This window comes from Centruroides vittatus, unplaced genomic scaffold (assembly GCF_030686945.1).
Source record: "Centruroides vittatus isolate TY-2023 unplaced genomic scaffold, ASM3068694v2 contig_329, whole genome shotgun sequence".
NCBI classification, from domain to species: Eukaryota; Metazoa; Arthropoda; class Arachnida; order Scorpiones; family Buthidae; genus Centruroides; species Centruroides vittatus.
The window spans coordinates 1,515,727-1,531,577 of NW_027122113.1; the positions used below are offsets into that span (position 1 = coordinate 1,515,727).

The window sequence follows — 15,851 nt, forward strand, 5'->3', positions numbered from 1 at the left end:
AAACACCCAAATATTAACTAAATGTTGAAAAAACATGAAGTTACGATAGATGGAGGCTAGAAAAAATCTGTTATTCTGAGTTATGGATCCACTAAAAAGAGGTAACAAAAGGAAACTGGGGAAAAAATCCATTGTTCTGCAATCTGTTAAAATGGCATTCTACTGTATTTTTTATTAATGGAAAAAGTTTTTATGAAGTGAAATCAACTTTCAAAGAGCATCATATACATGAAACCCAAAAATGGAAAGATCTTACAAAATACAGACCAATCATAACTTTCCAAATTCTAGAGAATAGTTATAACCTGCATTACAAACAAAATATATCAACATACTAAACATGACATTCTCACAGAACAAGAAAACAGTTGTTATAGAAACAACATAGGACACAAAGAACAACTATTCATAGATTCATATATTTAATGACAAGCATGCAAATACAGAAACCTGTATGTGTCATACACAGAATACAGGAGAGCATCCAACAGCAAGCATCCCACATTCATAATTATTTTGCATGCTGTATATATATCCAACACTAAATATAAGTTTACAAAACTTGGCACCATCCTTATAAATAAATGACAATATTCTAAACTGTTAAATATAAAGATTGTAAGCTGAGGATGGTCAGACTTGCCTCATATACAAATTCTTCATAGGTTGTCTCTGCTCTGCCAGGTGGCACTACAGAATCCAAAGAGACTATGTCTGAATCATAGACTGTGGTCAGACACCCTGCAACAGCAAGTGGCTTGGACTCGTTTAAGTCAAACCTGAAAAAACTCAGTCCTGACCCTTTATCGGAGACATGCATTTTGTTAGTGTAGCTTACCCTGCACTTTGAGGTCTTCAACCAGTCAAAAACTCCTCATGCTGTATCATTTAAGATGACAGGGTTGCAAACCTCGACACGTCGAATCAATTGATCATCCAGTCTGGATGTCACCTTAAAACGGTCAGTGAGACCCCCTTTCTCAAAGGGAGGTTCAACCCAGTGAGACACTTGGGCTTATAGGTCGAAAAGACCTATTACTATCCTCATCAAATCCTTTAGTTTAATAGGTTTCCTTTGCTTGCTGCTAGCGTTCGAAGTACTTGTTCCGGCGGCTGGGACCAATTGACGTCATCGATCATCCTGTGAAAGTCCCTTGTAAGGAGACAATCAAGTACATAGTGCTTCGCATCTCCACGAGAACCCACAGGAGCAGCAACCATCTCCTTGTCCAAATTTGAACTTAAAGTGGGAAACCTCCCATGTCTGGTCAGCAATTGGGTCACTAACCAATCACAACTTACTGGAGTTGGGCCAACCTCAGGCATGAAGGCGTAGGTTGACCTACCTACCATACTTTGATTCAAGCTCTCCTGCCAGTATGTCATCGATCGCTGCAGTAAAGTACCTTTTATGTAGATGGCTGAAAGATCGACCACACGAGCTTCAAATGAGCTCTGTGCCGCAGCTTTGGCTAGATAATCAGCATGCTCATTGCCCTGGATTCCGATGTGTCCTCGGACCCATCTTAGGTCAGCTCACTGTTTATGCCTTGCCCTCAGCACTCTACCTCTGATCTCCAGTAGCATATAGTCTCGGTGGTACCCGTCACTTAAAGCCTGAAGCAACGACTGGCTGTCAGAGTAAACAGTGTCTGGCTCTGGACACTAATGGGTCTAGGATCCACTGGGACGCCTCATCGAGGGCCACCAGTTCTGCCTGGAACACGGATGCCTCATCGTTCAGTCTGACTGACCGATCACACACTAGAACTCCATCAGACAGGACACAATACACAGCACCTACTAGGCTACCATTTTTCGAGCTGTTGGTGTATATTTCAACACCACAGTTAGTTGGTTCAATCAACATCCCAATCAAGTTTGATCTGATATGCTGGATGGACCCTCAGTATGTCTGCCTGACATCTGAGTTTTACCATACAATGTCTTGCCTCCAAACCGTTCACTGTTGTCCTGTAGAAGGTTGTCTTCTGGCTAACAACCAGGGGCAAGGGGAGCAGCCCGGCAAGGACCAGGGCTGCCTCCGTGGACACAGTCCTGTAGGCACGAGTTACCCGCAGGGCAGTGGGTTTCTGGATAGTAAGCAGGGTCCTGCTTTGATTGACGTTGGCGGATTCCTTCCACCAGATATCACAAGCATAGCAGATGATGCGCTCCAGAGCCATCCAATAGATGGTCCGAGTTGCCTCTTGCTAAGCCGTAGTCCTGTCTGGCCAGTCTCGATAGTGCTGCTATTGCAAGGTTTGTTCTGGTTCAAACATATCTTAAGTGGGGCATCCAGCATAGGATCTGGTCGATGATAACACCGAGGTACTTCAACTCATTCACCCTTCGGATCGGGGTATCCCGAATTTTGTATATTGACCGTCTTGCCAATACTCTTGTTCAAGCCACCATTAGGGCCTCTGATTTCTCAGGGCTGAAAGTCAGCTTGTGCAACTCACCCCAGCAAATAAGTTGTTCTATGGCTTCGTTGCCGCAATCTTCCGTGTTGTGTCTACTAGTATCTGCAACTACTAGCAACAGGTCATCTGTGTAAGCCTGCAGCTGGACATTGTCTGGCATGACAAGTCCCAGCGCTGTGTCTGTAAAAACGTTCAAAAGGAGGGGCCCCATGCATGACCCCTGAGGACAACCCCTCTGCAGTCTCCCTCCTGTCTCTCTGCTTGGTGTGCAATACTCAACTTTATGGTCACTCAGGAAGCTTCTGACAAGCAAGAAGAGGATGGTCAGCAGGTTCGCCTTCCTCAATTCACTCACAATGGATGGCCACCAAACGTCCATCGAAACGAGTGACATGTGGAAGCCCTGCCGTCAGTTCTTCCAAATCAGGCTGACTGCCTGATGTAGAGCTCAGCAGGTTGAAACGTCAGGGCGAAACCCATACTGCTGTGGGTGTAAGAGCCCTCGCCATTTAAGGTATTAGTATAATCTGTCAGACAGAATCCTGTCTAAAACCTTCCCCAGGACTGGCAATAGGTCTGTAAGACTGGTTCGTCGTTTGGGTGCCTACCCTTATGAATTAACACAAGGTGTGATCAGACTTGACTGAAAATATCTTTTAATTATTAAAAGTTGGCTTCCTAAAATTGACAAACATTTATTCATTTACTTACACTTATTATAGTTGTGACACCCATTGGCAATGTGCCAATTCAGGCTGACAGAGGACACAGGAAAAAAGAGAAAAGAGTGAACTTTGAACTGGACACACACTTTCGGATCAATAGCTACTGAGAACGAACATCTGAACGAGCGACCAAAGCGAACAAAATAGTCCAGACCTTCCATTGATACCAAACTGTAAAAGTTCACTGTACATACATTGTAAATGAAAAACTATATAGAAAATTCGACCAGACATTTTTTCATCATCATTGAATCATCATCAATTGGTAACCAAACACCAAACAGTTATATACATAGATAGATATATATATATCTTATATACCGTATTTTACGAACTATAAGACGCACCTGAATTTTGGAGGCAATTTTTCAAAGAAAAAAATGCGTCTTATAGTCCATAAAATACGGTATATTATCTATATATATATATATCCAATGGCTATTACATAACTAGAAAACATAATACAACTGTGATACCAACAAATAATGTGAAACCAAATACATAAGGAAATGAAGAATTTTTCAAGAAAAACCCTAATTAAGCTTTAACATATTTATTTTAATTAAGCCTTTAGTATATAATATTTTTATTTTGTACCTGTTTAGTTTTTCCTTATTCTACTACTGATTATTCTATTTGTATTGTGTTAATATTCTTATATTGTATAGATTACTATAGTGCACTATGTTATGAAGAGATAATATTTATTTTTAAACCAACCCTTTTAAAAATCTTATATAAGGTTAAATATAAGCTTCTAGTCTGTTATCTATAAATTAGTGTAATATTACAAATTTTAATAATACAATAATTAAACTAAAAAGTAAGGCGATCACAAGAACAAATCCGTCCTTTGACAGACTTCAACGTCCGTTACACACATGTCCAGTCTAAAAAAGTGGTGACCTTTCTCTCCTCTCTCCCCTGTCCAAGCTCTTCCTTCCCCTTCGTGACCCCTCAGTTCTCCGAATTCTTGACCATCGCAGATGTGGAGTTAATGGGGAGGGGTGCTAACGAATAGCAGATTTTAAACTCTGCTTACAATTAGTAACAACGTAGTAACAGACTCATCAATGTATGATGAGTCTGAAATCATAACAATAAGGCCAGCAAGCTCATAGTTATTTGTTATTAATTAATATCATACTAACAAGGGGAGGGCACAACCTGGGAAATTCACTTTGGGATGAGACTTGGTATATAGGTAGTACCCCTTTAGGATGTTCAATCCTCAAAACAAGAAAGTGCAATGGCCAGCCAATTTTAAGAAAAAGACCTTTAAAAATTTGAGCTCAGCTTATGTACTAATAAGTTTTGTTAGGTCGACAGCTGCCAAGCAGCTCAGTCGACATCGTTCTTGGCTACTGCCAAGTCGTTCAGGGTTCAAATCTTGGTCTCAATTAGTATTTTTTTTTTTCTTTCTAAATATTTTTTTAAATAAGTATTTTGAATATATATAAATATTAAAATTTTATTATAATAAATAATTTCATTTAAAAAAATGTTTAACACATATTACATGTCATTTTAATTATAATAATACAAAATAATAAATAATAATAGTTATAAATAATTAGTTATGAAACAACAGTTTTCATTTATTATTCTATTGTATCAAATTTTTCGAAGGTTACTACTCTTATTAATTCTCACCACTTAAAAATAAAAAGTATAAAACATGTCTTTTATATTCATCCTTTACTTCCACGTTAACAAAAATAAACAACTAAAATGTTTCCAATTTCAACAGTATTATATAAATGAGATCCAATTTAACACTTTAGTGTGAAAGGTATCACATTAGACTGACATTTTCAACAGCAAAACAAGATTTTTCTCAAGGTCATAAAAATGTGCATGGACTTATGGACTGACCTGATATTTGGAAAGTCAGTTTACTTTTGGATTTTGAAGAGATCATAGTGTTCCGTAATATATCACACCATAATACAAATAGTTTCAATATTTTACAGTAAAATGTCTGTGAATGAAGATACTATCAGTTTACCAATAGTTGATGATGATGATTATTAATACACTTATTAATTATTTTGTATTATTATAATTAAAATGACATGTAATATGTGTTAAACATTTTTTAAATGAAATTATTTATTATAATAAAATTTTAATATTTATATATATTCAAAATACTTATTTTTAAAAATTTTTAGAAAGAAAAAAAAAAAAATACTAATCGAGACCAAGATTCGAACCCTGAATGACTTGGCGGTAGCCAAGAACGATGTCGACTGAGCTGCTCGGCAGCTGCCAACCTAGTGAAACTTATTAGTACATAAACTGAACTCAAATTTTTAAAGGCCCTTTTCTTAAAATTGGCTGGCCATTGCGCTTTCTTGTTTTGAGGATTGAACATCCTAAAGGAGTACTACCGATATACCAAGTCTCATCCCAAAATGAATTTCCCAGGTCGTGCCCTCCCCTTGTAAAATAAAATTCATTAAATTTTATTTTAGTATAAATGATATATTTTCTTTAAAATAATTCTAAAGTGTCAAATATTCTCAATCTTTATAACATTTTCAATGTAACATTCTTTGTAACATTTTCAATGTTACAAAAAAATGTTACATAAATTTAAAAAATATCTTAAAGTATAGTAGATATGACAAACTTTCATTACTGAACTTTCCATTTATGTAACTTGAACTTACCTTAAATCTTCCTTTCGTTTCAACCAAAGTACCATCATGGTACCATGAAATTGAGGGTTTAGGTTCGGCTAAAATTCGGCATTCGAATAATAAACGTTTTCCTTCGTCTTCTTGTCTAATAGAAGGTTTTTTAGCGAATGTCGGTGCAACACCGTCGATTTGACTGTCAAATATATAAAACATTAATTGATATTGACTAATAAATTCACAACAAAAATTATTGATGATAATATATTCACAAAACAGTTAGGTTCATATTAATACTATTAAACAAATAAATGTACTTTAAATAAATAAATGTATTCATTATTTACAAATATTAATATGCAAATATTGTTATATATAAATATATTCAAATTTAGAATTTAGCAGCACTATTTTGAAATAAATACTGTTGCATCCAGATTACAAAAGGAAATACAGATCAAGAGTAGGTTACTTCAATTAATCAAAAATTAGACAAAATGAAATGTTTGGTGAATTATTAAATAAATTAGATTTGGATGCATTAAGATGTAAAAAATGTATTCTATTTTTAGAAGAGGCCTTCTTACTGACTTTTAACTTATACATAACAGAACTTTTAATCTTATTTATTTATTACATAACTTTTAATATTTATTTATTTAAACTGTGGACTGTATTTATTAAGGTCAAATGTAAATATACAATTACAATTAAATTTTATTCTGAAGCCTCTTTTGAGTACTATGCATTGCCTGGCAAAGATTCATGAAACAGATTGTACTGTACTATATTCTATTGTCTTTGTTATGAAGTATTATTCCAATACTTTTCATCTGAGAAAAGGAAGAATCTTGGCTAAACAGGTCTTAGTTAACTGAAATCCTACTGTATTGTGAATGTCTAATCTTTTAATTTTGAGCAAATATATTAACAATGTACAAATATTCCTCATACAACATGACATTGCTATAACACAGTTTCACTCTAACATAGTTTGAGAACTGGGTACAATACAGTTTCATTCTAACATGATTTGAGAGTTGAAGACATCTTCATACAAAAAGTGACAAGCTTTTTTGAAGATATTCCTGTACCAAACATCACAATTTTTAAGGGCAAACCCCTTCATTCAATATTTCTTTTATTCAAGCATCATATTTGCCCATGTATTTTAGAATATTGAAATTTTCAGTTGTTTCATGCCTTTTGCTCGGTTTTCTTTAAAGAGAATTGATTGTACAATTTTTCTTCTTCCTTGTCCTAGCTTTTTATTCTAGCTTTCACATAAACCAGCTGTTGCTGTTGTTGATAACAGTGCTCTAAATTAACCCAAAAGACTATCACTGTGTTTTGATTTTATACATTAAATTAAAAGCTACTACATAAAAAGATTAAATTTTTAAAGATCTTTTAGACAAACACATGCAAATGAAAATATCAGATTTTATGAAAAAATAAAGAAAAATCAAGATGTTGCCGATACTTCAGATTAACAACAACAGGAAAGTTCAGATGATGGTGATATTTTGCCAAAAAGAAAATATCCTTATTTAACAGTGAAAAAAAAATTAATATTAATATGCAACACTTTTGATTGTGATTGTTAGTTAATTATTGATTACTTTAGTAAACATTTCTCTTAATTACAAAAAAAAAAAATAGCATACTTTTACTAACTTTTTGAACCTAACCCTATGTTTTGTACTAGTCCTTTATTTCATATAGCAGAGATTCACATAATATGGCACTTTTTCAGAACCTAACTACCATGTTATACAGGAGAACTCTGTATATTATCTTGCATCAAAAAATAACATACAAACATTTATATATTAATATATATAACCAAGTCTGAACTTTGTTCAAATGAAATCTCTAAAATCTAGTCTCTAGTCCAAAATAATCTTTCATTTTTTAAAAACATACAAACAACTTTTTAGTCTTGTATTTTATCTTTCATCACTACATTTTATCTTAATAATATTTTGTATTTAATAAATAATAAGTTTACTGTGTAGCAAGATAATTTTCCTTTGTTTGCTTTCATTAGTATAAATGTAAGCTGTGAATAAAAAAAGGAATTCAAACAACTTGTTAAAGAAACCAAAGTAAGAATTTATTAAGAATGTTTTTGGCCAACTGTTCCTAATTCCTAACGTTCCTATACCAGATGGACATTCTGCTTTTCAAGAGTATTGTCCCTGTGTCTGCTGTGTTTGGCATTTGTCCACTTTTTCACCAATGATTCCAATTATCAATCTTTTCCTTTTACACTTTATTTTAATAACAACATTTTTTCAAGGAACACTAAGGATGGTCGCTTAAGTTACTTTTCTCTAAATTTCTGTTTGACATGCAAGGTGACAACACCAATGATTTTAAAAATTGTTCTCCCAAAGATGGTAGGTCATAACAAGCAGCAAAAATTTTCCAGATTAAGCAAATTAGCAGAAATTATTATGGTTATGCCATACAGTAATGCTTGAGAGAAGAGAGTCGTAAGTATTATAAAAAATAAAAACAAACTGATGTCAGAAATTGCAGAATGCATTGTCTTTACTGTACATTGTAGTAGTTTTCAGGCAACAGTAAATGCCATTATAGACTGATTCTCATCTCTTGAAGAAAGCTAAGGTTGCCACTAGAAGTTACAATGACTACCATTGTAAAAAGTAATTTTTTTTTAATCCAGAATATATTGTACCTGGACTGTTGTATACCTATAAATATACTATATACATACTGTAACTTTATTCTAGTCAGAATAAAATATTGTGCAATGTTCTTTAACAGTGGTTCCTAGACTCTTGTTTCTTCAAGATCCCATTTGAACATTACGAAATTTTTGCAACTCAACATTAAATTTATACACAATACAAGTGGCCCTCAACTTTTGCACATTCTACTTTCGCACAATTCGCTATTTCACACATTTCTAAAAATTCAACTTTTTAAATATTTTTGTCAATAATGAAAAAATTTCCTTCCATGCAGAATGCTGATACACTACAAAATGCGGTAGCTCACTCTGCATTCTCAGACACACATTACTTCCTACAATAGCAAACTTCTTGGAATCCTAATCACTACTGTGTTGTTCCGAACAAGAAGTCAAAACAGTTTCAGTCTTGCATTAGGACATGCATCAATGTGTTGTGTGTTTTGCCAATTTATTTGTTTATGTTTAAATATTTTGTCCTTATAAATTGATAATCATGAGTGAGAAACAGAGAAACTGCAGTGTTGATACGAACAAAAAGAAATTAAGGACTCATAAACTTCATACGATCGAGACTAAGATGGAAATAAAATTAAAACATTCTGAAAACAGTGAATCTTTTGCTTCAATTGGATATTTTTACAATGTAAACAGATCTACAATATGTTCAATTTTGAAAAATAAGAGTAAAATTAAGGAAAAAAAAATTTTAAATACACTGTTTGGTGCATATTTTTTTACATCTTTCTACTTTCAAACATTCAACATTCACACACACTTTTAGGACCCAATTATGTGCGAAAGTCGAGGGCCGCCTGTAGAATTTATTTGATAAAATGTTTTAAATTTTATTTTTAACATTTTCATCTAAAATGTAAAACACACAAAATTAATTGACAACAATCAAAAAAATTAAATTAAAAATTTATCTATAAAATTTTATTTTTTTTATGTTGTTATATTTGAAAATTTATCATTTTGAATTGTCTTGCATTTTTGACAAAACTTGCAAAATCTAGAATCAATTTTTGGGAGTTATCTCATTTTTATTTCAATAAGAAATTTTTTGAGGTAGTTGGATTGTTTTCTTTCAAAAAATATAATAGTTTTTTGATATATATTGAAAGATTTGTTTCCAATGTCTTTAAACCTTGAAACCTGCAAAAGTTTTGCTACAAATTATACAAAATGATAGATGTTTTTCATTAACTTCCTTATATGGAAACCTATATTTTAAAAATTCTGCAACATATTTCCTTTTTCTTACAATTATTGTTTTATGGTTAATCTTTTTTTTATCATATATACAACTCCACTAATCTTTTTTTTGTTGTTGTTGTTTGTCAATTTTCTTCAATTGAGTGTTGTCTATATTTATTCTTTGGCTGTAAAGCAGAGCCAAAGAAGAAATACACACATTTTTGAAGATTTCTTTAAACAGGAATAGTGTTTATGAAAAAATGTTTACATAACTACTAGGGTTTCTCATTTCCCGGTGTTTTGTTTGTCCCGAGATTCCAGGATAAAAGTGAACTGTTTCCCGGGATAGAATGAATTATTTTTAAGATATACAAAATATCATGAAATAAAATGATATAATTTTTTTTCATTTTTGAAAGTAATTTAATACATTTTGCAACCCCAAAATCATATTAATAATGCTATATAAGATATATATTAAAAATTACCTTTAAATTATGTAGAAATTTTCACAAATAAAAAAAAATTATTAAAGTTTGCTGGAAACTGCATACAACAAAAATGCTTTAAATTGAGTTGAAAATTTAAAAAAAAATGAACTTAGATCAAACTTCTAACTTAAAAGGTAACTTTCGTTTTTAAATAAAACATAATACAAAATATTATTGTAAATTTTTATAAGATTTTGAAAACCAAAGATGGTCAATACTCTGATCACTCAATCTGATTCTTATTTTAGTAATGAAAAGTCCTGCTACCAAGAATGCCCTTTCTGATTCAATTGATGGGAGTGGAGTCGTGTTTAATGCATTTAAGAAAAGACAGATGTTATGTGTTTTTCACCTGTAGCCTGGAAGATTTCTAGTTTTTTTTTGAGACTGCAGTACTTCTTTTGCTCTCTAATATTCTTGATTTGTCTATCTCGGCTACTTTAATAGCAGCATCAAGCTTATAGCCCGATAATTCGGCAATTCGTTTGGCTTTAATAATCCGGTTTAGGAAGAAAAACTTCATACTTGCACGCTTCGTACTCATTTGTATCCATGCCCAATTTGCACAGCCTGGCATAATGCAGTTATTGAAGCCACTGGGCATGGTTAAAAATTAAGACAACATAAGCACAATTATTCCAGATATTACAGGTTCTGACAGGTATTTTCAGAGTCCTGCCACAAATAAGCTACATATTGATTAGTGACCATTTGTGACATGCCATAACGAGTAAAAATTTAAAAAACTAATAAGTAGGTTTAATAAATACAAATGTATTCTGACAGTTTATGAGTTAATTATACTTTCTATTTGCAAAATTTCCTGAACCTTAACACAAAATAAGAAAAAAGTGAACTTTTAAGAAATTTGCGGGATTTCCCAGGATGAGAAGAATTCCCCGGGATATTTTCCAGGTTAAAAACACAACTGGGATCCCATTTGAAAAACCCTAACAATACATAAGAAGAATTGGTGACCCCACTTTGAGATCTCAACTATATATTTGGGAATCACTGTTTCTATACTATACTATGTTAAGTTGAATTTAAATTCTTGTGTGTAGTCTCTAACATGCAGCAGAATGGCATCAATTTGACATAATATCTTTTCTAACCAAAGCTTTGAGAAATGTGAATATGACTTCTAATTGATATCATTATGCTCCATGCAAGCACGATATGCAAGAACTTAAATCCAGCTTTTAGTATAATGAATGCAAAATGATCAAAAATACAAAACAGATGTGATAAAATATTTTTGTATCATATTTAACAATTTATTTTACCATTTCTCTATACTTGCTCTAGAGCAGGGGTGGCCAACAGTTTTTGCCCCCAGGCTGAATTGGAAAGAAAAATTTTTTTACTGGCTGAATGAAATATTAAAATTAAATCATGTTAAATACAAGTACGCTAACCCGAGTGGCAGGTCAGGTTTGTTCGAACAGAAGTTCCTGACGCATGCGCAATGTCATTTTACAATGTGAAGAAACATACAAGCAAAAAACAAAAGGTCGACAGGCAGGCGGCACTGTGTGTCACACATCAGCATAAACAAAGTGACTTGGCAGAATGGCAGATGAGTTTCAGTGAATGTGGGGTCTTTCATTCTCAAATAGTGTAAGTTTATAACAGACAAATACAAAAATTGTAAATCTCTACAATGGAATTTTTTTAAAAAATGAAGAAGTATCGCAAATCATCCATTCGACCAATTATTGGAAGTTAAGTAGCTAATATTGAAAAATTAATTGCAGGCCACATAAACCCATTATGCGGGCCATATGTTGGCCACTCCTGCTCTAGAGAATCCAAACGACAATGTCAAAACCACTATTTTTTGATTAAAATTTTGGCTAAACGTTTTGTTAAAATAGATAAAAAAACTTACACACAAACTAAAACTGTATACTAAACAAAACACTAACACCTAAATGCTAATTCTAGCATATAATCTTTAATGTTCAAACGTTTTCAGCCATTTTTCAAAGGCCCTTGTCTGGAAAGAATGCAAAAACAGAGAAAACAATTCTATCATTTGAAAAGCTTTAGCTTTCGAACATAGCTGTGTTCCAATTTTTTAAATGTTCAAATGATGTTCAAAACAAAGATTGTTACGTATTACAACATATAAATAAATTATTTTTTAAATAAAGCTATAAATAAATTATTAACTAATTAAGTAACGCTGTATCAGCGTGTAGTCGGAACGAAGCTGCTCACACCTTTATTTTCTAGATTATGAGAGAAAAAAGAGACAAAGAATCATTCGTTCTCAACAATATATTTGATTTCTATTGGATCATTTAAAGGTATAAATATAAGGTCAGAATAAGCCATTAATTAATTGCTATGCCAACGTCTCATGAAATTCTGCCTATCACTATGGGCCTTGGACTTACAGACTCATAGCAATCTTTATTGTAACTCTTTAAAAATACTGAGTCAGTTATTTTTTTCACTCGACTCAACGTAACATAGGTAAGACCAATAGCTGTCTCTTTTTTCCTATATCTATTTTGATTTTTGGAAGAGTTAATCCCTGTGATTTATGTATAGTCATCAAGTATGATAAGGTAAGGGGAAACGGTCTACAAGAACACAATATACTGCCATCGTTCGAAGAGCGTGTTATGGGGATTATTGGAAACAGATTACCATAGATGAAAGGTCCCTGATAGCTATCGAATTCCACTAAAATAAACAGAGGAAGAGTTGGAGGGCGAGCATTAGGAGCATATATAATGTAGCGTATAGTTCCTAGTGAACCATTGACGAGATCTCCTTGCACCCATACGTTGACTCTTGGCATGATTCTGGCATTAACTGAGAGATTCAAATACTTGGAGAGACCAAGAGCTGAGTCATCTTTGGATGAAGGCAAGGCAATATCTGGAGTGTTTTCAGATGCTATATAAGCAAGAGGGCATCCAGTTGACTGCAAGTAGTCTTCATTGCTTTGTTTAATTGCTCGTTTGTTAGATATAGCTCTACTGCTGTTTGGAACTGATCAAGTTCATCTCTGGATAAACAGGCTCGATTTCTTGCCGTCAGAATTTTCAGATCTGTATCAGAGAAATCACCCAAAGCTAAATGTTGTAAGACATCTGTGAAGGAACTATCTGTGCTATTTTGTCTATGAGAATTACTAAGTTCAATGAACTTCTCAAAAGAATCAAATGCAAATGTAATGTAATGTCCCAACAAGGTAGGGACCTTGTTGTGACATTACATTGTAAAAAACACTCAAGTAAAGAGAAGTATCTTTAACAGGAGGAAGCTGACAAAAATCACCAAACAAATAAAGAATCCACCAAACAGCTCATTTTTCTCAGGGTTTATCTCCCTCAAGCTTCTCTCAATCAGTGTAAAGCATTCTTGCACCAATCATTGACATTTCATCAATGATGATGAATTTGAGTGACTTCATCTCAATCTGGAATCTCTGTGCAGCTTCTCCATTTAGAGATCAAAATTTTGTACTAACGATAGGAAGATGAAAGAGAAAATGGATCGTAAAGCCATCAATATTGATCGCTGCTGCTCCACGTTTTAAAAAGAAAACTTTTTTAAACTTATTATTCCATAAAGATTATTTATATTTGTTGTGTATCTAGTTAGCGACAACATTTACCTTTCAAAATTACCATTTTAATACTTGTCATATTTTCCGACCACTAGATGACACTTCTACACATGCATGCAGGAAGTGACTAACACTTGACTTCATGCATTCCTTGTCAACATTATAACTCTAGAATGAGTTGACTGATCTTGATGAAATTTTATAGGACGACTCATCATCACTCAAGGATGAACTGATTAAAATTTCAACTCTCAAAAATGATCCATACTGAAGAAAAATGTGATCTTTGTTTTGACCCCCATCTCCAGTTCTAAAAAATGGATCATTTTTGAGAGTTAAAATTTTAATCAGTTCATCCTTGAGTGATGATGAGTCGTCCTATAAAATTTCATCAAGATCAGTCAACTCATTCTAGAGTTATAATGTTGACAAGGAATGCATGAAGTCAAGTATGAGTCATCACTTCATTCCGACAATAATACAATATATGGTGTTATAAAAGTTAGCCCGATGTTTTAACATATAAAGGATGTTCAATAAGGAAATTTTCTTTACATTGCATAAACATAAATGCATAATTAGACATCAAAAATTATCATTATGCTTTGTGGCCTTGTAAATAATACTTCCACGATTGTAGAACCGGAATTTGTTTGTTTGCTGTAATAGATTTTTCAAAATCACAGGTTGAGAGTTCTGTTGTATATTCTTTCAGTTTCCTTAACAAACAGTTTGAGTTTCTTTTTTTATTTAAATATAGTACCAACTTTCATTCATTTCTAAGATAAGCTGTGATTGATATTGAGTTGTTCTATTTAACTTAAACTTTCTTGAGTATTCATTCTCACAGGGAAAATTCTTGATGATGGATATTGCCAGAATCAATTGAATGACTTTTTGTCATTTTTATCTTCTGAATAAAGTTTGAAGCTTGGAACCATAGTAAATAAATCCTTTAAAATAATACAACTTAACTCAACAACTTTATTGTGTATTTAATATGATTACACATATTAAACATTAGAAAATTATACTATAATTAACTTAATGAAGCATAGAACCTAGTAGAACTTTACAATCTGAAAATTAAAGACTTATTTTCAAACCTTTAACATTTTAAAATTCAGTAAAAAATATCATTTAACTTTTTGTGTTCTATAAGAAATTCAACATCCCTCGACACCAGGTTGTGAAATCAACACTATATCTAGAACCTGTTAACGGTGTGTTTCATGAAAAAAAAAGTCTATCAAACGTTTTTGAACTTTTGAATAGTTCTTCTTCAGGTAAAATCCGAGTGTTCCATCAGATTTTACCTGAAAAAGAACTATTCAAAAGTTTGAAAACGTTTATGACTGCTTCTTTCACAAAACACACCGTTAACAGGTTCCAGATATAGTGTTGATTTTGTGTTCTAAAATAAATTCAAACTTAATCATGTTAATAAAATGTCATGTGAAATATTAGTGAAAAATAACTAATATTTCACATGACATTTTATTAACATGATTAAGTTTAAATTTATTTTAGAACACAAAAAAAAAAGTTAAATGAATTTTTCTTATGATTATTATTGTACCTGTGATTTGTATGATTATTACTGTACACAGAATGATCACTGAATTAGGAATACTATGTCAGCACTATCTTGGATGTAGTAAAGGGATATCCTGTAATTGCCATGTCACAATTCACTGCAGTTGTGATGTGTTGTTATTTTCTGTTATTTTCATAGTAGAAGGCAATAGTTGCCAATCATAGGCAAACAAAGTGACTTGAGCAAATTTCAGTGCAGACATATTGTTGGGACTGCAGGGCAGGTACCAGTATTTCTGAAACAGCTGCATTTGTTGATTGTTCTCATTCTCATACTACTATGTCCAGGGTGTACCATGAGTGAATGGATCATGCAAAAACATCCACCAGATCACACAGTGGTTGATCTCAGAGGTAAATGTTGCATGTTAAGACTGGTATCTAAACAAAGATGTGCCACAACGGAACTGCTTAACTGCCAATACAACCAGCCCACTGTTGAGTGGCAGATGAATTTCAACAATGA

The 15,851-nt window shown here is 32.8% G+C and overlaps 1 protein-coding gene across 1 annotated transcript in view; it reads right to left on the bottom strand.

Annotated features, from left to right (window-relative positions):
* LOC136973742 (twitchin-like) overlaps window positions 1-15,851 on the bottom strand; it is a 245,808-nt gene that overhangs the window by 194,096 nt on the left and 35,861 nt on the right. The window contains 1 exon segment of the mRNA XM_067268488.1: window positions 5,827-5,989. Coding sequence (XP_067124589.1) covers window positions 5,827-5,989 — 163 coding nt within the window.